This window comes from Lissotriton helveticus, chromosome 3_1, assembly GCF_964261635.1.
Source record: "Lissotriton helveticus chromosome 3_1, aLisHel1.1, whole genome shotgun sequence".
NCBI classification, from domain to species: Eukaryota; Metazoa; Chordata; class Amphibia; order Caudata; family Salamandridae; genus Lissotriton; species Lissotriton helveticus.
Genome location: NC_136061.1, coordinates 1103767469 through 1103792184, shown reverse-complemented (window position 1 = coordinate 1103792184; position 24716 = coordinate 1103767469). Strand labels below are relative to the sequence as shown.

General features: G+C 39.3%; 1 protein-coding gene across 2 annotated transcripts in view; it reads left to right on the top strand.

Moving 5' to 3' along the window:
- TANC1 (tetratricopeptide repeat, ankyrin repeat and coiled-coil containing 1) overlaps window positions 1-24716 on the top strand; it is a 770747-nt gene that overhangs the window by 474055 nt on the left and 271976 nt on the right. For both annotated transcript variants that reach the window (XM_078681701.1, XM_078681700.1), the window contains exons 7-10: window positions 1483-1740; window positions 11310-11435; window positions 13773-14054; window positions 17715-17866. In XM_078681701.1, coding sequence (XP_078537827.1) covers window positions 1483-1740; window positions 11310-11435; window positions 13773-14054; window positions 17715-17866 — 818 coding nt within the window. The remainder of the gene's footprint in view (window positions 1-1482; window positions 1741-11309; window positions 11436-13772; window positions 14055-17714; window positions 17867-24716) is intronic.

Sequence of the window (24716 nt, the reverse complement as noted above, 5' to 3'; positions counted from 1 at the left end):
ACAGTGTAAGGTGGAGATCCTAAGCCAAATACAACTCTGTTCCTTGGAATGATACTGCCCCTCTTAGAAGGTTGTCTGTTGGACCTGGACAAGCAAAGTGACCTTACTAGAACTTTTAACAATGTACTCTCCAGAGGAAAATGTGTGGAACTAAGGAAGGGAAGGGATGGTGAAACATTTGCGGTATGCTTATTATCTTATGGTTTTGTGTAGACTGTTACACTCTTTCAATCACAGACTTGTTAAGCAGTGTTTGTACTTAATGAAATAATGAAAATACAAAAAAAATGGTTACAACAAAAGTAATTTTTTCAAATAAGCCTAATTGTCATGAAAAATGTGCAAATTATTTGAAATATATTTGGACAGGATCTTGCATGAAAATTAACACCATGGCATACCTTGCTCCCATAAAACAGAAAATGTCATCTCTGTCTCTTACATTTCCTTTGAGAGATGTTATGCCCCAAGTGTCCTGCAAGTGAAAACTATTTGAAATAGCTTGATAGCGAAAAGACAAAGAAAATGCTGAATATCGCAGTTATTTAAAATTTCACCTGGGCTCAATACACAGATGTGTGCATGCACAGTACATTCGATTTTTGAGTTCTTTTCTTCTGCTTTTCTAGTTTTGCAGGTTAGAAAATTCAAGATTCCGATTATAAACACAATTTTTTGCCTACTTGTTCAAAAATCTGTAGTCAGCATTAGCAAATAAAATATTACTGTTTCCTTAACATTGTCATTAAACTCTCAAACCGATGTTTGTTATGCAACATGATATTTTACCGGCAGGTTAATTTATCACCTAGTTCATCTAATAGGCTATTTTTATAAGTATGCAGGTTTTGTAAATATTTCACAGTTTTTGATTTTTCTTTTTTTTTATTTGAAATCCGTTTATTTACATTTTGAGAACAAACAGATATATAAGGAACAAAGCCTTCACAGGTTTATGCATCCGACCAATAGCAATGGTTCAAGAGTAAAAAGTAATCAGAGCATTAAATCAAACATGCATTGTCTTGAGTTTGAAAGGCATGACCCCTCGATAATGTCGCATCGGGCCAAGCTTACAAGAAAGCATGGTAGGTTATTGATGTTTGGCATATATTTTCATATAAGATCTTCTGCGATTGTTGTTAAATGTTTTACTTCTGTCCTAGGTGCAAGTCGTCATGACATTCAATGTTTTGCAATTTACCTGATTGTGAAATCGAATTTAAGACATGTTCCTTTTAATTTTGCGAGCTCTTTTTTTCTCGTTATGTGGTTGTCATTACCCATTCTTGCAGCTGTGAGCAAATGTGTTCTCCATTTACACAATAATGTTTTTTTAATTGACCTGAAAGGTGTGATGTGAATTCTTGATGATAAATGGTGAAATAGTAAGACTTTTTTTAACAGCAGGAGCTCTAAATGCTTCAAAATGAAACCGATTACTCTTTCGATGGTGTCAGTCATGTATTTTCTCTGCCACAGCAACCATCACAAGTTCATCAGAGAATGATGACAGAAGTGGTTCCAGCCTAGAGTGGAGTAAGGATGGAAGTTTGAGAGTAGGCGGTCATCATGGAACCGTTGCAGATCGGAGGACGGACAACTGCTCGCCTGTTGAGGAAGAGTCGCCTGGGTCCTTGGAGAGTCTGTCCAAACCAGAAGCTCCTGTTCGAGATGGGCCTGTTCCTTATACACCGAGCAGCAGCTCCCTGGCTATGCAGAGGCCTAACTCAGTTGCAGGTAAAAGGGATATGTTGGATTATTGGAACGCTTGTCTTGCATGTCAAAATGTAAGAAATCCTTTATAAAGGTGATAAACAATAATGCCAACACTTGGATAATTTTATGTACGACTTGTGGTCTTTATCCTGGATATATGCACATTTTTCAAGCCACATTTAAAAAAAGAAATTCTTTAATATTATACAAAAGGTATTTTAAAACAATTTCATATTAAGTTCTTATCACCCGTGTACATCTAGCACCACCTGATTTATAGTGGTAGCTAGGGCCCCATATGATCCGGCTAAAAATATCCGTACTCTAATGTATTAGACTGGTACAAACACTATGGATCAAGCCATCACAGGACCCAATCCCATCTATATGACAGAATGTACACAATTTTCCCCAAGTTAGTGTCCACACAGTAGTATTGTAACCCCTAAAATCAGTTTGGTCTAAAAGCTGTCCACAAAGATGAGAAATTCCCTGTGTCGTGAAGTGTTTTTCATTCCAAAACTTTATTTTGCTTTTTATTTTTTTATTTTTTCTATTTTTATTTTCAATTTATGAAAATGTTAACATCCACATCAGTCATGTACCGTCCACATAAGGACTTCGCCAAGGCTACAAATAATGCAAACATTCACCAATTATTTTCATAAAAAGATTAAAACACATATTTTAAAATATCAATAGGATACAAGTCTCCAACTGGACACCAAACCAAGAAAGAAACATTAGCCTATGTTTACAGGACAATATTGAAAAGTGTGTTAAATTGCAAAACATTTACTATTTCTGATTGAAAAATGCATTCAAGTCTCATATACATCCAGTGCTAACAGTGTAACGTCACACACAGCTTCCGAACAGTAGAAAGTTTAGTGTTTCAAAACATAACCCTCAAAGCTTTGTTTAATGTTTTGGAACAAGTGATATTGGTGACATTACTAGTTCCGCTTCTAGGTTTGCTATTGCTACTTGCAACATACATCTTTGGTGCTGCTTCTACTGCTACAAGTGGCTTCTTCTATTAATAGTCCTAGTTTATATACTGCTCCTAACATTAATTCTGTTAGATTTGCTAATACAATCCAGCAAGATAGTTTAGAGATCTGAGCAAATACTACGGAGATCTTTAGGCAATCTGCTAGTCACTACTTTGAATCCTAGCAGCCGACTCAGCTTTTATCATTCCAGGCTATATAAACTGAGTGCATTTAGTTAGAGGATAGGAACCCTTATTATGTACAGGACAATGAGGCTGTAGAATCTCATTGTTTTGACCTATTTATTGCTTTCTCTTTTCAAATCAGGTCCTCCACACTAGGTGTATCAGTCACATTTGAAGCCAAATGAAGAGCATAACAATTGTGGTATTTTTTGGGGGAGTCTTTGAAACTTTCTAGCAGAATGTACTGATGCATTCTGCTACACAAAAGTCAGCTTCACTCTTTTTGGGTGCAAACTAGCATTTTGTTGAGTTTCCTTTTACTGCATTTACTGCAAGGTCTTTTTTCTCCCTGTTTTCAAATTCACTTTTTAGGTTCGGTTGTTCTCTTTCTTTAATATACCCCAAAAAAGCAGAGAAATAGCACATTTCAGTACTAGTGGTCCTTGCCAGATTTATCTCATAGGAAGAATCTTCGTGTTAGTTCCCAAACTTGTTTGGGTTGGATTAACAAATTCTGAAGTGTATAATCAGCGCAACCAACTGTCTGCGGCACTGCTTCAGAAACTATTTGACAGCTGTCGTTCGCAAGTTGGTGTTTGCTGAATTTTGTATTGCAGTAGACAATATATGTCAAGGACCCTAATTCAGAATTTCTGGATTTTACTTTTCTGATGAGTGCAGCAGACCTATTGATTTCTTATTTCCTCTGGGTCCGATTAACACATTCTCGGATCTTCGGACATTCAGCCAAAGGCTGGGGCATTCAAAGACATACATTGGCACAGCCTGTTCTACCTGGATGTTGATGTCCTGAGGCTATTATGCAGAGATTCCTGGGTCTCTTACCATGTTGTTAGTCAGGCGTTATCTGATGCTAGATAGCGACAGTGTCTGGAGTGCGTTCTGTTGCCCTTGGCCATATTCCTTGATGCTACAGGTCTACTTTTCCAACACTGCTGCATCAGGGGGCATCACTCCAGTAGTTTCATGCCTTGTGCCAGTGAGGCTCTCTTAGCGTCTTGCTACCAACACCTTTAGCTGTCTGTTGCGAGATCTCAAGTGATCAAGACGTGGCCACAGCATTTCACAGATGGTTACGCTGTGCCGTTGACTCATTATGGCTTTGATGATGTGAAAATCACTCACTGCACTTACAGCCAGTTTAGATTTGCCAGTGGCAGAAGCAGCTTCTCCAGTTATGTTAGGGGCTTCACACCATAGGGTAATAGCCCGCAGGCTGCACTCGTTTAGCCCCTTCCCGTAGACGACAACTTTAGGCAGCTCCACAGAAAACCTCACACAGCGCAAAAATTTGCAATGTTTGTGAGAGTATGTCTGAAATATGAGGCCTCTAGGGTTTGCATATTCTGGTTGAGCTGAGTTAGATGCTTAGCCAGTCTGTTGTAGCTCCTAATATACTAACAACCCCCCCAAAGATTCTCTATTGCTGGCTCTCTTCTATTTAGTCATGTCCTTCTGGTGCTTCTTCCAAGGGAAACTAAACATAAAGATATAGTGGGTGTGGGAGCACCTGTAGTTCATAAGGTTAGAAGGACTGCTCTTCTGGAAGATATGAATGTGGGTGCAGTATTCATTGCTTTAATGCATGGTGACTAAGACCTTTTGCTAACTTTTTCTGTTCTGCTTTGATGACTAGCTGATTCCCTCTTTGTTTTCTTTGTTTTCCCAGAACATGTAGACACTTCGTATATTTCTGCTACCAACATAATGTATTCCTGGTTTCCCCCAGTTTGTTGGTAACTGTTGCTGCTGCCTTGTTTAGAACAAAAGGATTGCATCCTTGCCCTCAGCAGCACCAGACAAAAAGATTAGGGTATTGGAGGCTAATCGCTATAAAGCACATCAGATTTATGAGATGCCCAAAAATTCTGAATCCCTTCATATAGAGCCTGAAGAGGGCAGGAGGTGTGGGTAATATACAAAACTAGAAACTGTCCATTACAGTGCCCGGCTTAACATCAAAATAGGAATTCTCAAAAGGGAGATAATAGTGATTGTAAAAAAGCTTCAGGACTCGGGGAAGACATGTTGGTGTATCAGTCTTTCTGGAGGAGAAATGAGTAACCTGTGTCAGTGAACAGCATAGTAATGTTTCTGCCTCCATGAGATTGGTTGTGTTGTTGCAAGGGATCCTGACACCATTGGTCAACATAGTTGTTTAATGTGCCTCACCAGTACTGATGGAGAGCTCTTTAGACCTAAAATAATCACACGAAAAACTGAAAAATTGAGCATGGACCGAGGACCTGTAGAGAAATCACATACACATGATCCTCAGAAACCCACCACAGGAAGTAAATAAAACTGCATGCATGCTAGACAAATTCTTCCTTGAAGGAAAGCAGAATAACAAATAATGATTTATAATCCATGCAGGGGGACTGAAAAGGCGGTTTATAGCAGGTGTACATACAATTACCAGATTGAGTGAACCTTGAAGCAAATCCCACAGAGAGTAATCCCTTATATCTATCCAGCTAACCTGAGAGTGTACACCATGTTTGTCTACAGTTAGTTTTGTTACCTTTCTTTGCTGGATACTGCACAATGAATTGACCATCACCTGAAATGTAGAATTTACTGTAAATATTGAAAGGTGCATTATGTCTCTGTGGTAGTAGAAATCGTGACAGCAGTGATGTTTCAGGACAGTGGAGCTGTGCAAAGAGTTTTCACTTGATTTAAATGATGGGTGTCTGGACCCGACACTCGGTTACTGCAAATGGCAAGCATTTGTAGGCATAGCCATCAGGATTGCTTCATCGGTTATGTATTTGCCCCTGACATCTGCTGTGATATGTAGACCGTAAGTTGCAATCCTGGGATTTTCAACTGGGACGTGAATCCTCCTGAGGTTGGTGAATTGTGTACCATTAATTTAGGTAGATTGCATCCATTTCTACTGTGCAAAACTGCATTAAGAAGCCTTATATATGGTAAGCAAGGTATTTTGTGCTTTTGTAGCAAGCTGAACATTCTTCAAGCATTTGGACCTTAGTGGCCTGTAGACTGCAGTGGGGTTTTGACCTTTTTGTTTTCCGTACAAGTTTTAACTGTTTTTGACTATTGATATGAATACCCAGTCTTTTCTTCTGGAGTTTTAAGCGGATATTTACACAATATCATTGTGACAGTCAAACAGTTCAGTCAAACGTTTTGCACTTTTGTTCGAAAATATAACCTGCTTGCCAATCTATTTTAATTTACAACTCAACTTATCTGCAAATTATGCTACTTTCCCTCAAAGGTTGATGATATTGGCAAGTTAGGTATCATTTTCTTTGCAACCAGTCATCTTCAAATACTGTGGATAATCAAAACATGCCTCTTAGAGAAAATAAACCAAATGCAGACTGCAGCACTTATACGTCTGGCTGATTGGAGGCAGGAGATGACTGAAAGAACAGACACATTTCTTTAGTTCAGAGGGAATGTGTTAACAAAATCTCCGGACATGGACAGCTGGGGAGGGAGAATGGACTCTTGTGGAGCCACCAGCTTCCACTGTCATCATCAGTAACTATTCTTCCGTATGTGCTTGGACCTCTCTGGGCAGTGATTTTTGTCTCCACCCATCTCATGATTGCTGCCAAAATAAGCATGACTTGGGGAAAAACATGTTCCAAGGGGTGGTAGGGGGTAGTGGTTTGGACTTGTGACACAATGAGCACTCTTGAGTGCCTGTGCTACAGAAGTGATCTCAATTTTTAGGATGCTTGCCTCGGAAGCCACAGTGAGTAGACTGAGTCTGAGCTATCCAGAATTCCATCAGAGTGGAGCAAAGCTCAGCAAAACTTCACCAGAATAATCTTGGTCTCCTTTTGATACAGATTGTACTCATCCCTGCAGTTCCGGGTTTTTTATTCTGCTGTGTTGAAGTTCTGGATTTCCAACAGCTTTGCCAAGGCAGGGAGCTGAATTAGCAGAGGTCTGTTTCCGAAGCAGAGGACTGTTCAACATCGTCCCTTGGGCTCCATTGTGCAGTAAAGTAAGCTGATGGATGCATTCGGATGGGGAATTGTAAACCTCTGCAGCTTCTCCAAGACACTTTTGTGGCTGATAAGCTCATCCCTACCTGGCTATCAAGAAGGAGCAAAAGAGACAAGATGGTTTATAACCATACCCCGAACCGTGCACTTCTACTGTGCCCATCCTTATTATAGTGCAAACCCAACTTCGGCCCATGACCGCAGTGTGTGTAGATGTTAACAGAAGTTACATAAAACTTTAGCACAGCAGAGCACCTGTTGACGCCACAAGGTGATGAAAACATTTATCCAGTTCTTGCCACGCAGGTGAATAGCAGAAATATTGGCACATTTTATTATGCCTAAAATGAATAACCCACCCTTTAACTGAGGAGGCCCTTTCTTTACTGCAGCCTCATTAGCAAATTAGCAAAGTCTTAAGGCTTCTGAATAAAATGTAAGTTTAGAAAGAGTTTCATTGAGCATCTGAGGCAAGTGGTGATCATTTAGGGCTCTTTTGTGTAGCCTACAGAATAGGCATCTTTCTACTAAACAATACACACTCACTGAGACAAGTCTTTGATGTTCATTATAAATGTTGATAACATTTTTTTATTTTTTTTTAGTCACATATTTTTGAATGCTATCTTTTTGGCAGGTAACTTACAGATTTGCCAACTTTAAAATAGATTACATCAAGTACTACCAACTCCAGCCTCATTGAAGGCTCTATGTTTAGTAAAACTGAGCCTGTTTTCAATTTAATTAAATTCTGTTAAGGATGATAATGACCATCTTCAGTATTTCAGGTAATGTTAATTTTTGTTTAGTGCTGCTAAGATATGCAGTTTTCTCTTTTTATAAACGTGTTCTGTTTTTTTGCCAGTGTTTAGGGAAAACCACTATTTAACGTCATGCAACCAAACCACAGGTTTCTGGATTCAGCTACATGTCCTGCAAACTAAACTTTTGTTTTTGTGAGAGTAGTCTGAATATATCTTAACCACAGAGCTAACACTGTGCACGTGATTTGGCAGTAATCCATGTTGTACTCAAGCTGAAGCAAAAAGCATTGGCCATTGATTTTGTTTTTAAATTTCAAAACTACTTAGTAGTGCCAAGAGTGTAAGTGGTGTTGGAGATTAAAGTAACAAATGTCGAAGGATGCTAATGCACTCTTCCATTGCAGCATCTTTCAAATATATGCTAATTGGCTTCATTAGAAAGTAAGTGCATAAAGCATATTTGCAGAGAATAATGTTTTAAACATAAGCCTCCGACTTCACGTTAGTAGGTCAATGATTTGGGCAAACAGTAATGGTAACAAGCGGTAGGTTCACATGCTTTGCACACTCTTGCCATTTTTTGGTTGGTATGAAAATCACATCTATAACTTAATATTTTTTTTTTATCGACATAGACCATGTGTGTGTCTCTGAAAAGCCGCCCTCCCCCCTCCTTTGATATTGTGCTTGTTAAAGCCCTAAATATCACAGCTTTTTTGGATTGTTTTACCTCCCTGGTTGTTTGCAAGGGATATGTGCGAAAGATCTTTGCTATGGATCCATATTGAAGACCAAACATAATTGTATCGATTTTAGGGACTATTAGTTAAATGTCTTTAAAGTGTATGAGTTCAATATGCTGATTACAGACAATGTGGATCTTGAAAAACAGGTCCTTCATGAATATTTGAAGTTTTTTTAATATTCTTGAACCTTTGCGACGTGGTCAAGTTATGAAATCTGTTATTTTGAATTTATGGAAGAGCAGTTTATTAAAAAATACTGCAATGGATCTTAGTTCGGAGGTTCAGAATGTGTATTCTGACCCTTCTTTCCATTTGAACTTGAAACACAAGAACAACTTCCATGTTACTGTTTGAAAGACAGAATCCTTAAAGAGGGTTACAAGTGAAAACTGTGTCAACACACAGTTTAGTTTCTTGTTTGGTTTTAGGTACATGAAGGGCTACTAAGGAAAGGCAGTAGACCCTAGTATGGAAATAAAGGATGACGTTAGGCCTATGGGTCACAAAGTGCATGGGAGGGTTTAAATGTTAGGTTTCAAAACCAAGATACACATTGTACACAATTTGGAATAGCCAGAATCTCTTGTGGGTACACTTTACACAGAGGATTCAAATACTTGACTGTGAACATTTTCTTTCATCATGTGACAGGTGCTGAACACTTTTGGGCTTGACTGTCTTATTCCATCCTTATGACTTGTGCCATTGTTTCTGGATCCACGGAGACCAGGACTGGCAAACTTTGCAACTTTCTTCTTTCCCATATCGACACAGCCTTGTGCACCGACAGTACTGTGACTGGTTTACTGCTTACTTATCCAGAGGCCATGCATTCACTCTTGTCGAGCTCCACACTTTAGCCCTAAGCGAGAAAGTGAGAGAGTGTGACTATACAGCAGAGCTATATTTTAATCATTTTAATTTTGCTTAAAAAATGTTTCACCTATCCCTTACGAAGTGTGTGTGACATTGTAATCAAAGACATAGTGCCTTGCAAACTGTTTCAGATAACCATCTGGTTATTGGGACAATGCTCACACCGCCATATCTTTTTTTTAAAGAAAAAACTGGGCTAGTAGTGAAAAAAATGAAAAACGTTTGCTGAATCCATACCATGCTGCTGTTCAGCTATGCAGTGGAGTATGTTAAGTTAGTCACCATATTGCCGGGCCCTATTAAAATGCTTTCTTTCTTTCTGTGAAATAATATTTCCTACCTCAAACGAAGGTGAAAATATTTGTACGGAAATTCAAAGGGAGCCCTAGCATGCTATTTCATTTAGGTGGAAACACGACTGGGATCCAAAATAAGGTATTGACTCTGTTGAGAGATTATTGGGGTGAGGGGAAGAACAGTTTGGCATTGTAACACAGGGCTGGTCACTCTTGCTTTTCAGTAAGGTACTCTTCAAACAGTGATGCAGTTACTATTATCCTTTTAATTCAGCAATCCTGTTTTTTCAGCTGTGCTTCATATTTATGTCGGATACCCTTATCTTTGTGTATTTTGGTTATTGGTAACGTTTCGTTTGCCAGGTTTTTACTTTACTCCTTTCTCCAGTGGCCATCGGTTGACTTACACTCAAAAGTAGGACCTGAAATTTCTAGGAAGCCTCAGATATCCATGAATACTGTCTGTCTTACCCAGGATCTCCGTAAAAGCTGCCGGTTTTCAGTTAGTGCTTGGTGATGTTTGTGAAAAGCAGATTGTTCCCTCAGATCTCCCTAATCCGTTGGATTTATCTAGGATCAGAATGACCCTTAGACAAATAAGACAAGACATTCTCAGCGATTAAAAATGGTGTTTAACTAAAACGCAAATCGGAAAGCCTAAATTCTGACGATCCTACCGCCGTATGCTAGGGTGAGGGTTTCTGTTTATCGTATTTGGATAATATAACTGCAGCTTTCTTGACTTCTGCCTCTGTCTAAAATGTCAGAGGGTCAGTTACTTCCAGTATTCGTGTAGTTATCTCTGAGGGTTGCCACTTATTTCTCCTGAATATTCCCACTAAGAGGGATGATCTGTGTGCTAAAAGCCTGAGGGTTTCAGAGATTAATATTTGTTTTTGTTTTCTAAATCATTTTGAAGCGGCTGCAAGCCTAATCTCTAATTGGCACTTATAAACCATTTTAAGACCATATTTCGAATAAAACTGACTTCAATTCTGTTAATCACTGTTGAATAACAAGGACTTCAAATTCACTTCCTCCTTCATTTCATCCTAACTCCTGTGACACTCAGAGTTGCATGATGTGGCTGGATTGAATTAAACCCCCTCTTTCTCGGCACCGTGTGCTCAGAGAAACATAATGGAACTATGAGGCTCGTGAATGGAATGTGTTGGTGTATGGAGTGGGCCTGCCTTGCTCACTCTCTGTTATGTGCCTGAGCTATTTTTTTTTTATAGAACTCGCCTTCTGATATTTCCCACCCTGATCCCTTTACTACAAACCCTCTTGGTGCTGAATTCAGCCTCCAGACAAATCATACAAAGCTCCTGTATGGACAGACATTTTTTCGCTATTCACTTACCTCCAAAGCATATTATGTAGAGTAATTACTTTCCCTCTTTTTTTATTAAACTAGATCACCTAAAAAAGACAAAAATAACTGCTCTTCCTATAGAGCAGAGCTCTTATAATAGCCAATATTTACAGAAGATGATGCATAACCCATTCTTACCCCCAGACGTTTCTACTTAGAATCTTTGTTCCTACTTCGTTTATGGCTCTTGTACGCCATTCGATTTCTTTACCCCGCATGTTCTATTTTAATATATTATTTTTAGTATTGTGAGGTTAGTGAATGGTTCACGTATATAAATTTTCTTCCTGTGCGTTAGGTGTTTTTTGGAGACTATTACAAACAGAAAACTTTCTTTTTACAGCCACAAGTTCAACTAAACTGGAAGACTTGAGTTATTTGGATGGTCAGCGAAATGCTCCACTTCGTACATCAATTCGGTTACCATGGCATAACACAGCTGGTGGAAGAGTGCAGCAAGAAATTAAAGGTAAACTATGAAATAAGGTTTTCACATTTTATTGACTCATTTAATTTAAATGAGCTCCAATTCAAGCAAAAGGCTACCTCTGAGACTTTTGGAATATGAACTTTAGTGCTCACACAGTAGCAGTGGTTGTAAGAGATATTGGAATGCATCAGCTTGTTTCTATTTGCAGAAAATTCCTGTTGTCTTATGTCTTCAACCATTCTTCTTCTTATTATTGTTTTCATGTACAACCTCTTTCAAAATGTGTTTTAAATAAATCTTGTTTAATGAATGTTGGCTTCTTGATTATATAATTAAGCTAGGAAAACCTGACATATTGAAACTATTAACCAACCGGATAGCATGCATTTTATAACATACACCCTGAAGTTTATTCTAGAATGCCCAATTCTGTAAAGTTGCGCATAAATTAACTCTTTGGAAGTAGGTCAGATCCAACATGACATGTCTGCGCTGGGATTTTATAAATAGCTCTGAATATATTCATTGTGTTCATGGATTTGTAACTCTTGTGTTTTTAAAAGACCTGTAAAAATGTTAGATTACGTTTAATATAGAACACCTTATGTAATTTCCATCTCTGACTTTTCATATTGGTTATTTCAGATTTTGTGTGCCTTGTTTATATACGACTGCATTTTGAATTTTGAACAGTGCTTGAATGGCTGCAGATGTCTTGGCTTTCTAATTAGGCCACTGAGATAGAGAGAGAGAGAGAGAGAGAGAGATAAAGAAAGAAAGAAAGCAGACTGGTGGAAGAAACAAGCCAGCTTTCGTCTTCAGATTACATTGAAAATAAAACAATTTTCAAGGAATAAAAGAGTGCAGGGAGTACCAAGACTGAGTGCAAGTGACCAAAAAGATTATTTTGACCCTTTTACACTAGTGACCGACATGTGGAGCACTCAAACAACCGAGATCATCAGATCTAAGTAGTGAGTTGGGAACATAGTTACTTTGTGCTGGAGATTTGAGGTCCTTGTCAGAAACAACCTTAACTGGCAAGTACACTGATTAAATTGCCCATTCAGAGGCCAGTGATGACTACAACCAGAATAAAAGCAACTAGATCGTTGTGATCAATAAAGGGAAAAGTTATTAAACTTGTAATTTGATAACAATAGATAGTTGAGTCTAACATAATCTTGGTATGAGAGGAAGATAGAAGAAGATTTACATTCACTTTAAATACCAATCTCTTTCTCAAGGCATGTCATTGTACATGAGAATAGGGAACCCACGAGATCTGATGAGCTTTGAAAGAGGCTTAACATAAACATTAAACATGATAGTGAATAGAGATGAATCCACTGGTGCTGCACTATATATGTATAAGATCAGCATAGAAAAGGGTCAAGGAAACAGCTGGAGACCTTCTAGCTGGGAGAAAACCAGGACAGTGCCCTTAAGGAACTTATGATCCGTCGTCAGACGACATATTAGAATGAGGTCAACTGTACCAAATGTCTCTGGCAAAGCAGGTCGTATCGGAGTAGTGAAAATGCTGATCCATTCTGTTAGACCTGAAAGGCACCTGGAAATCATTAGACAAACAGATCTCACAATATAGTCGCCTAACTATTCTGCTCATTTTCGTTGCTGCTAAAAGTAAAATTGGCCTTCATTTGGAGGCCGCTAAAGAAACAAGTATATCTTTTTCAAGCAGAGATACAATATCCCGTTTTAAACCAATCGAAATTGATTATACTGTTAGATGACTGACCAGGATAGAGGTCGGAGGCATTAGAATACTTTAGTAGAAGAAGGGACCTCGGGCTAAACAAATTCTATGTTTGTGATTTACAGGCACATTCTCTCTCAGTTTTGCCACTGGAAGGAACTTAAGAGTGGAGTCACAATTGCAACCTCTTTCTCAGGGTGTATATAACCTGGAGAATGAATTAAGGAATAGATGCCTAGATCTTTTGTTCAAAAGGGAAAAAATATTTGCAGGACCCAAGAATGGGATTAATATAATATCGACAAAATTGAAGGGTGACCGTTCTGTTTGAACTGAAATTATCTTTCTGCTTGTGGTATACAGAGAAAATTAAGTAGTAATACTTTTTTCTTAGCTACTATAAATTCTTTCTTTTAAGTTGATATTTGGCTTGCATATAAACACTTAGGAACTGTACTATAATGTCATTAACATAGGCATTTGTTGGCAATTTAAAAAACTGTCTCGATGGAATTAAAAAAAAATGGGTTTGTGTGTTTGATTGGAAAAATTAAACCATTATTTACTTGATTGAAAATGCAAATGACCAGCTCTTATTATGTGTCGCTTTGAACATTTAATTGTATTAACTGTAACTTTACTCTCCCATCTCTCAGCACGTTTTGTCCCCTACAAGCCTCAAGACATTATGCTAAAGCCACTGTTGTTTGAAGTTCCGAGCATCACAACAGACTCTGTATTCATTGGAAGGACCTGGCTGTTTGAAAAGATAGAAAAAGGTCTCAAAAGTACAGACCTGGCTGAAAATAAGGGAGCAGTGATCATCGGCAGTGTGGGCTACGGAAAGACTGCTATCGTTTCAAAGCTGGTAGCCCTTAGCTGCCATGGGAGTCGCATGAGACAGATTGCATCGAACAGCCCAGGCTCATCCCCGAGAGGTTGGTAGAAGGTTTTGTTACTCAAAATACGATATGACTTGTACTTCTCCATGTATGTAGTACCTTTTTCAAAAGCCTGTTTAATTTTTTTAACTTGCTGCCAATTGAATTGCGTGTATTTAATTATGGTGAATGCCTGCCTCTACGGCCCAGCTTTCTTTGACTTGATATATATGATCAGCTTTACGGCAAAGGCAGCAACTTCTCATTCTTACTTGACCAGTCTTGTCCTTCTATGCATGTTCCAGGGATACAGCCCCAAAACAGTGAACTGGACACATTGTGGAAATATTTTAAGATAAAGAAGTTGCTATGCACAGGAACACTAGTGGATGTGGAGAAGTGTGGCTCACTGGTTAGAGGCAGCAGACCTCTGAAGCAGAGATCAGCCCGGGACTAGGGTTCAATTCCCGACGCGGCAGGGTCTTGGGTCAATGTCCGCGGGCTCGATAATTCTCGCCGAGGTGCCTACGCTAACCATGGGTTCCACTCTGCAACTCTGGGCAATAGCTTGCTTAATCTCCACAATGGCCCCATCAGCGCCAGGGATGCCTGGCTTCACCTTGGAGGTGCCCAGGAGGGACCATCTCACAGGGAAAGTCAGGACGGGTTCCCCAGCGGTATACAGCGCCAGGACACTCCGAGATGGAGTAACAGTGCGCTTTACAAGTATACTTACATTGTGAGAGGGCCTGCTTTAAAGAATTTCTCTGTAACTACATCTGCCCTGCTGACGTATATTTTTAGATTAGAAAAAGGCACTGTTTATGCTGTGTATTTTCTGGTCACCATCAGTCTTTTCTACTTCTCTGAATCAGCACTTCCTAACTCTTCATATATATGTCTTCCCAATAAAGTGCTTAGGAAACTAGGTCCAAGGATGAAGGAGTATGTATTCTGAAAACTCATTTAATCTGCAGTGGCTTTACTTGATCCCTGTATTTCCCATTCATCTGATAGCTTGGCTTCTAAAAGTAATGTGGTAAACAGCTCAAACGTTCTATGATTGTTTTCCCAAAAGCAACAGCTCTCACTTGGTTTCATTGCTTCTGAACTTTCCCCAAAATTGATGATTGCTTAGATTGAGTAGTGACACCATGTATATCAGAAAAGACATTTGAGTATACCTTGTTTGAGCAGCCTTTTATATCCTATCATGAGCACATGACCTGAACATATGTCTCTGATGTCCTGGCAAAGTTATTAGCTATTTCTGCCAGTTTTAAAGAAATTGATAGCCAAGTCCTGACAAACTGTGCATTTACGGTGTTCTTGGCTCTGCCTTCATAAAAAGTAATTCACTCTTTGCAATTGAGCCATGACTCAAGGCATTAGGCGTGCAACAGTTTATTGCCCTAGGTTTTGGGGATGGCCGAGTAAAACAGCTTTACAGATAGAATGTGAAGAACTCTTAGTGTGAGCTAAATTTGATTAGGTCTCATTTTGAACATGAAAATGATCATCCATGTTGACCATTTAACAATTAGTTAATAAAAGAGGCATAGGGCCTGATTTAGAATTTGGCGGAAGGGACGCTCAGTCTCTAATGTGACGGCTATTCTGTCTACATTATTACAAGCGCCATAGAATATATAATGCACTTGTAACATAACAGACAGGACATTCATCACCTTTGTGATGGAGGATCCCATCCGCCAAACCCCAAATCAGGCCCATAGTCTCACACCGTGTTCAACATATGTTGGTGCGGAATAGCAGATTGTCAAAACAATTTGCATATGTATTATTGTTAAATCATGTAGCTCCCCTATTTACCCTCATCATTAAGGCAGAATAAAAGCTGCCAAACTTTAGTTACCTTTGATTCTGGTAAGCCTGCCGCGGCTGTGCCACATTGACTGCACTTGTAATACATGCCAACTTGTGGATGCGCCTCAGTTGCTGATGCTTCTGTGTTAGCTAGTGGAGTATTTTCTTTATCACTTGTAGAACTTGCCTGCATGGTTCCCATCAAGCTATAGTGATTCCCTATATCTGAGAATGTCCTGAGCATCGCATAAGTGCACAGACCTCCACTGAGAGGACGCACTGGCACAAAACAAAATTATTGTCAATCTGTTTTCGGGTTTAACCCTTAAGCCTGTGGTGTGTTTTATTAAATATTGCTCGGCATGTCATTAAGTCAACCTAAAATATCATTTTAACTTTTAGAAGTATGTACTGAAGGAAAGGGCTTAGCTTGGTTTCACATTATTTTGCTTGCCTTCTTTTACCCTTCTCAAAGAGACAAATTATGTGGAACTGCAGTGGAAGCTTGAGAGTTAATTGGGAAAGAATATTTTTTAAGAAAACCGAAATATAATGTTCTAAAATAATTATGAAGCAGAGCGCAAGAAGTGGAAAAGAACTTGGCCAGCTTGCGACAATTGGCAAGAAATCTGTTTTATTAGTAGGTCAGGAAAAAATGAATCATGAATAGATGCACGTTCCAACGTTAAAAAGTGTAAAGAAAAAAGTGGATTTCTAAGATACCATATTGCTTTCAGAATCATGCCTTCTAAGAAGGACTACCAGCCGGGGATTTTAAATTAGTTCACATTCCCCAGAAGAACACATTGTCTGTGAACATTTAAAATATAAAGCCATATTATCGCAGCAAAAGCAATGAAAAAAAAGTAGCATTTTTAGAAGCAGATTCTGCACAATGAAGCAACTGTCCCCTAATTGCCCAATCGTTCGCTTGGCTGCCATATCTTGTCACAAAAGCTCAAACTATCTTGCATGCCTAGAGCACGTAGAACTATTCAACCGAACCTGAAAATGGAAACAAGTGTATACCTGTCCGTCCACCACCATCAAGCCAGTCTGCACTCAGCCCACCCTCATTCACCAATGTTCCCATCTGCAGTCAAACACCTTACATTCAGTGTGTACCCCCCACATAGTGCCTGAGCTGAGAAAGCTCAGTTCTAAATTGAAGTACTGTTACTGACAAAACTAAAAGGAGGAACTGTGCATCAGTCTGTAGATGCCGACGAAAACCTACTCATGAATCTTCCTGATGAAAGGCTGGAAAACAATATTTACTGTCCCACACTCCACCAGCAAAGGTGAGAACATGCTGGAGAGCAACCCTTTTATGAATAATGGACGTTTTTCCCGTGCCCACTTCAAAATCATAGCATCCCCTTCCGTCACAGTGGAGCACCAACATTTTGCTAACTTCAGATGTGCACATATATATGGCCATTGTGAATTAGATCATGCACACGTTAGCATATCTATGTTGTAAAGAAGACCTAGTTGATTTTTATGCAATATCATTGATTCTCCTGAAGCCTAAGGTTCAGAAATAAGCTGTGCAATCGAATGTTCTTATGTATGTGTGTGAATATTTTGAGTTGCTTCTGTGTTTTTATAGCTCTCGAGAAGATTTTTATACTACTTAGACTTTTATTCAGGTAGAGAAAATACCATATAGGGGAAGGAAGTGCAAGGTAATAATGTTTTAAGCTCATTTACTTCGTAGTTTAATTACTCCAACTATTGCTTTTCTCAGAGGTCTGTGACGGAAGATATACTATGCTGATGGCAATTTGTGGAGAAAGCAAACCAATGGCATTTTCAAAAAGCAGAATACAAGTCATATTTAAAATTGCGTGTCCGTTTTGAAACCAGTTTCTGTACATATTTTTGCAGGAAGTGACCAACCTAATGACATTCCACTCTCTCAGTTCTCACCACCAAATTCATCCATGAAGATCAGCAGTACTTTAAAGAGTGTTAGCTGTCCGCACACTCCCGAACAGCCAACACAAACAGATGACTCAGTAAAACAACTTGCTTCTAAGGTATGATAGTGTGCCCTTTTTCGCTTTTATCATTTATAACAAAATACAATAATGCATATTCTATCAAACATTGAAAAATGTAATTTAATCTTTTTTTTTCTATAGCGATATCTTATTAAAATATTGCACTTGTGATTAAATATTACTTTTAAGCGCTAAGTAACATATTGAACTATGTGACTGTCTGTAGTCAAAGGAATAGGAAAGCATGTTAACTTGTTAAACAAAGGTAGCTCGTTAAAAAAGGCTACCTTAAAGGTAAGTCATTAAAAAAGTGATTTCGTGGTTTCAGAAGTATGTTTTATCTGGAGTAAGGGGGCTTGTAGTTACTGTCTGTAGTGTTCAGTTACTGTGGATTTCTGCTTGCTCAGATATGTTTTCTGTGCTTTTCATATAATTAGGCTTTAAAAACAAATATTTCAAGTTCTGATTAAATCAAATAGTACATAAAAGTTTAGGTCATTTTATACAACTTTATTCTTATCACTGTTTAATAATACATGAAGTGAGTTGTAACATTTCCTTTTAACCAAACTATAATAATTTCATCTGTCATTCAAATGTGAACATCTAAATTAAAGCAAACCTTGTAATTCTATAAACTCTTTATGAGAGAAAATATGTTATACTTATGTTTTTTCTTGAGCTTTTCTTCATTACCCATATCGTTTCACATTTAGCATATTTATGTATCTCATAAAGTAACTACAGGATAGCAGAGAGGTCGTCTTCAATCTATAATCTCATTGGCAATCTTTTTGCAGGCGTTAATTCTTGATATAGCGTCATCCTCTGATACAAATTTCATTATGACTTTCTGAAAGCATATACATTAGTGGCAGAGCTTCTTTGGTTAAGGTTCAGTCTCACTCACTCATTAAGAAGTCCTTTTTGGAATGTTTATAGCTTTAGCCTCCTTTGACCAATTGCCCACCTAAGTTTCTCAGTGGCAACATTGGTGGACATTGGTAATGGGAAGCAAACCTTACACAGAAATTCTGGAGGGCAGTTGAGCAGAATCCCAGCAATGTGTGTATTTTCATTCAAACTTTCAGTGACATTTGCTGTCGAGGATAGTTTTAAAACTATTATAGAGTTCATCTAGAAATTAAGCATGATACTGTGTTGTTTCATTTTATTCTTTTTGCTGTCATGGCTGTCCAGGAAGCTCACCGAAGCTGCAACTTCTCTGTGTATGCAGTATTTGTATGGTGGGAACTTGGCCAAAAGGCAGCAGAGTGCTGTACAGAGTCTAGGCAAAGATAAAGTCAGTGAGCGACTGGAGAGTAGACTTTTACTGTATTTTGATGTGGTGTTCTTTAGAGAGGTGTGTATTCAGATCTTTCCTAAATTGGAACATGGTTGGGTTGGTCCTGATGGATACAGCAGTGTTTTTCCAGATCTTGGGTGCCTAGATGGAGAAGACTTGTTGCAATGTGTAGCGTTGATTGCCATTTAAAGTGTCTTCTCTTCAAACTTGCTGAAAAAAATAAAATTGCTTGCACCTTGAACAGCTCGATAGGCATTTATGGAATGCTACGTTTAATATATTAATTTAGAGCATTTAGATTCTCTAAAAGAAAATGTATGCTGTGTGTTTCACAAATATTTTCTGTTTGGATGGTTTCCCTATCATCCACTTTATGAAAATACTTTCACATCCTTCTGAACGCAGATCCTATCGGTAGTTCTTGAGAAAAAAAACCACACATTGCCACATTCCAGCCACTCCTCTTTAAAAGCGTGACATCCATGTCTTCTATGGAGAATACTTTAATGTATATGTCTGTGACTAGAGATGAACGCAGTCTGTTGCCAATATGCGAAATTTGTAAAAGTCAACTTGCAAGAAATTTGCTTGTGGAACAGATTTGCCACTTTTTTCTTAGGGGAGAATTTCACAATTCTTGCTGAATTTCAACCACACTCAAACAAACCTCGGGATGACAGCTGTTTAAAAGTTTGCGAGAGCTTAAAAAGAAAAATGCAAAAAACTGCATTTGCTAACTTAATAAAAAAAAAAATGCTCTTGCCTACATGTGAATCAACCATGGGATCATTGTGTTACTCTTTTCGTATTTTTAATACTCTGACTTCTGCCAAATTTATCATTCAAAAGTTGTCAAACTGCCTTTTTTATTTGTAAGCCGATTTTATTTTGCACAAATGCCTTCAGCTACATAGAAAATTAGGCGCAAATAGAACTGCAGTTTTATCATTCATTGCAGCTGTGATGTTATAATAAAAGATGTATTTTCTGTTTCTTTCCTTCAATAAATGCACATATCACACTGTTTATTATTTTGGATGATCCTCCAAGCTGCCTTAGGAATAAAATCAAAGGTGACAAATATGTAATTTTTCATTTTCAAAAATATATTATTCTAAATAGAAACTGTTCTGTCTGCACATGTACTATCATGAATGCAAAATCTTTTTATTGCCATAACATAACGTACAAAAACGTTAAAACAGGATTGATCCTGACATTTCATTGGCATCAACTACCTTCCTAAAAGGTTGGGTTAAGATTAATTTTACAAATCTGACCAGCCTTTCCTTACCCATTTTGCAGATTAATATATCTAACTACATACATGACATCTAACCACCTAAAGTCCCCCATCCCATTGAACAAATGTAAGTTTGTTAATCTACATTGTGGTCGTATTCAGGCTGTTCTTCATTCTGGGAAGGGGTGTAAGAAAATTCTTCCAATCTATTAAAAGCAAACATAACGACTGTTCTCGTCAGTATATATGGTCTTCAGATCCTAGACAGAGAAGAATGGTTGTGACTATAATTAGCAATGGGGAGCGCTAAAATGGAGGGCTTTAGAAACTCAAGGCTATTGATTTTTAACTGGTTAGAGGGTTTAAGTTACTTATCAAAACTAGAAAGTGCTTCCTACAGAGAGAACAAAATGCAGAATTTCCACAGAAAGTTGCTTGAATTTCATGGAAGTTAATGTATTGATTGATAGCTTTATTTCGATATGCAGATATCATAAAAGCATTACAAGAGTATATAAAACAGCACATCGTATAAAAGACTGTTATAAGTTAAAAAACAGGTGGAGTAAAAGAGTTCGATTAATACATCAAATAAATTAATTAAAAAGTGAATTAAATTGAAATTGGCAGTCTTTTTAAGTGTATCAACCATGCCCATTTTAAAAATTTGGAGACGCCACAGACTATGGGGGAAGAAGTGTCAGTTAATAAAATCCGTAAAGCCACCATATGCTGGCGAGTTCCCAATTGTCTACAAAGGGGTTTGAGCCAGCGTCTTCTTGGACGGGAGTAATCAGGGCACTCAAAGAAGAAATGTGCCACAGTTTCGGACCTAGATGGAGAAAGAGCACAATGTGGCGATACCTGCGCCGGCTTGTTCCATCTTGAGAGCAGGTCTCCTAAGGGTAAGGTACCCACTCTAAGTTTGGTGTAAAGTGCCCGATCAGCAGAGATTGTAATCAGGTCCAGATAGGGCTCGAAGGCAACAACGTCCTTGATTTTCAAATAGGCTGCGGTAGAGTTGCAGTGACGCGGATTACTGATGAGCTGGGCAGATACCCACTCCCAATAAAGTTTTTTTAGGGTTGCTTTTGGCGGGGCAGATTTTGTAGTCCAACAAGACCCCAGACCCATGTCCCCCAGAAGGTTTTTGATGTCCCTTAGCCACTTGATCTTATGCCAGTCGCTCGTTCCCATCACCTCTGACAGCCCGTCCGCATAGGTTTTCAGTTCGGGGACCCTCCAAAGGCGAGCCCATAAAAGGAGGGGCCGGAGACGAGCCTGATCCTTAATTGCTTTACATCCCACATCCAAAAGCACCGGAACTGTTGGGGTGCTCAGAGGGATGTATTGAACAAAAGTATCTACCTTCTTGTTTTCAGTTCTTATTCAGAATACCTCACCTTTGCCTATATTTATGTCTCAGTACTATTTCTGCTGTTACTGAACTGTTTCACTTTTGCCTGAATGCCGATATGTAGGAGAGCCAAACTTCTTCTATGACCTGGTAAAGACAACATATCAGTCCTTCATCATCCCTTCAGGCCAAATTAACTGCGAGAGGGGGTTTGCTACTCTTGAATCGTGGCTATCCCATATCATAGAGAAACCCCCAACCTGGCAACAAATCTTTCCAAAATAACATAAAAATTGATTGATATAAAAACGTAACTCATTTTAGAGATCAGTCCCTTCTTTTTATTTTGTCCTGAAAACGTAAATTTACTTTTAGTTGCCTTTGCTCTATCTGAATTTGAATAACATCTGTGACAATGATCGTAGATCACACCTACCGAGTGTAAGATGTAATCATCCGATTTAAAGTATAAATGTATTGCATCAGTGTCCTTTGTACACAATTGTAATTATGGTGTTTATAATTTCCTTTAGAAGCCATTAGTGTAAACATTGGATTCACAATCTGGTAATTCACTTCAAACCCACCTCTCCAGAGATTTGAAGAAAGTGATGGAAAGACTGCCACTGATCCCTCACCTCCACCAGTTCTCCAGCGCATAACATAGATGCACTCATGCTTAATGGACTGTCAACTTCTCTGCCTTCCCCAGGTCTCTGCAAACTCGAAGGAGGAGGGGGCATGCAGGTGACACTCCAGCATCACCAACCACGATCTTTCTTGCCTGTCTTGGGTTCGTGCAGACCTACAGCAAACATGGGATGTTGTCTCCTTGCTGACAGCGGCCCGGCAGAGCTGCTGCCAGCACCTGCCTTCAAGGACATAATCCTGTGGTTGTGTTGGTGTAGGGTGGAAGGAAGGATGTAAAAACATTTTTTTAATAATTGGTGGTGTGTTATCAAAAGGGGTGAAGTAGACTGGTTGACACCAGGTAATTTAATTTTTTATATTAATTTACAGTAAGAGAAGAGGGTAGAAAGTGAGGTGGGGAGCCTAACTGGGTACTTGATATAGGTAATCATTTCCCCTTGCACAGATGATTAATGGGATTAGCGTGTAATGGCCACTATGATGGGCTACCATACACACAAGAAAGCTATAGTTCGGTAGCTATCACTAACCTGGAGTTCTCCGCTTGTGTGATCCAAGTGGCAACTTAAGGAACTCAGACTTTGCACTTGGTTGTCTGGAAAATCACTTTGAAACCCACAACGAAAATCAGCCATGTTATTAAGATGGACTGAGAAATGCCCTCCGGTCTGCATTTTGGATAGCATTTTGTTTTCCAGAGGTTGTGTGTTTTTCTGCTGAAAAACAATGACTCCTTTTTTCTTGGCTTTCTTGGGTTTGGTAGGATTAACGCTGTGATGCCTTTGGGTAGATGTTCGCTTTAAAATTGTTTTTTTTATTTCATACACCAACAGCACCAAAGTGCCTGTAGCACAACTATCACTGAGCTGCAAACTCGCTCTAACAACCTTTATTTTCAAAGAGGAGTGCACAGTGAGGACTCGAACATCCTCTGTATATGTGTGTGGGTGTGTGTGTGTGTGTGTGTGTGTGTGTGTGTGTGTGTGTGTGTGTGTGTGTGCGCGCAAATATATATATGTGTGTGTGTATGTCATATATATATATATATATATATATATATATATATGTGTGTGTGTGTTGTGTGTAAACTACTTGTGGCATATGTAGCTGTAGATATACATGCTGTGTGCGTACTCCTTCCATCTAGTGTTGAGCTCGGACATGTGCAACTTGTTTTTGTTCAAAGAAGTCTTTTCTAGCCATCTATTGTATCCAATAGAGTATCGGCTCCTTAGTTTGGTTGTTTTACTCTGGCATCTGGTTCAGATGCGTATATGAGAGCTCTGGTCCAACCACTTGGTGTTCTTGTCAGGCCTTTAGCACAATCCCTCTTCTACCCAAACAATCCCACTGTTTGTCGGTCTACTGCCCGGTGTTACTTTGGAGCCATTTTATTGTGGTCAACGAATTCTCAGCAGTAGGGCTCTGCTCCTTCGACTCCCATCACCTTCTAAAGTGGAGAATGTCAATGTGATGGAAAGGATTCCTTTCTGATTCTGCCCATCTTGCCATGCTAAGTATCCCAAGACAGCCTTTCATGAAGTTTGTAACATGTTCTTGTCCCCGACCACCGAGAGGAATCCTGTGCGGCGTGTCTTGCGTTCCGTAACAAGAAGACACTTCAGAACCGTAGGAAGCGTCACATTCTCGGCTTCAACGGCGCAGCTCATTGGAGAGGAGGACACTCCAAACTGCTTCAGCGAAGGTGAGGAGGAAGCTATTCAGCAGCTGGCTATGCCAGACCCCAAGATAGAAAAGGCATTCTCGTCGGAAGAGGTCGTACCCAAGTCTGATGTCGAAGCCGAAGGGCCCCTGCCGCCCAATGCCCGTTGCTGAGGACCACAGTGCATCCTAAAGATGCTCCAGGAACATCAAGTTGCTGGCCAGTAGAGGAGCCACATCCAACCGAGCATGACCGGATCATGTCTAAGCCTGCTCTGCCACTCAAGGATCCCCATAAGAGGAGACAGACATTCGAAGAGCACCTCAGCCCTCTGTCGGAGCCAACACCCAAAAAGTCTCGGTGCCGGGACAGAGGCACTTCTCCACTGCTGTCTAGCTATCCCAGGCTCTCCTCCTCCTCCACTTCCTCCTCCACCATCTCCATACCCTCCTATTCCTACCTCCCCCTTGCTATCTGGGGACCCTCACCCACATTTAACACCAGGATATCTATATTAAGGGGATGGGGACAGCCCATGGTCTCCCTATGATTCCCTCTTATGACCCAATGACTCCTGAGCCTTGGGACGACTATCAGCAGACACCAACCCGGATTTCTAGCCTGCAAACCCTCTCCCCCTGACAATACTACCTCCTAGTACACAGT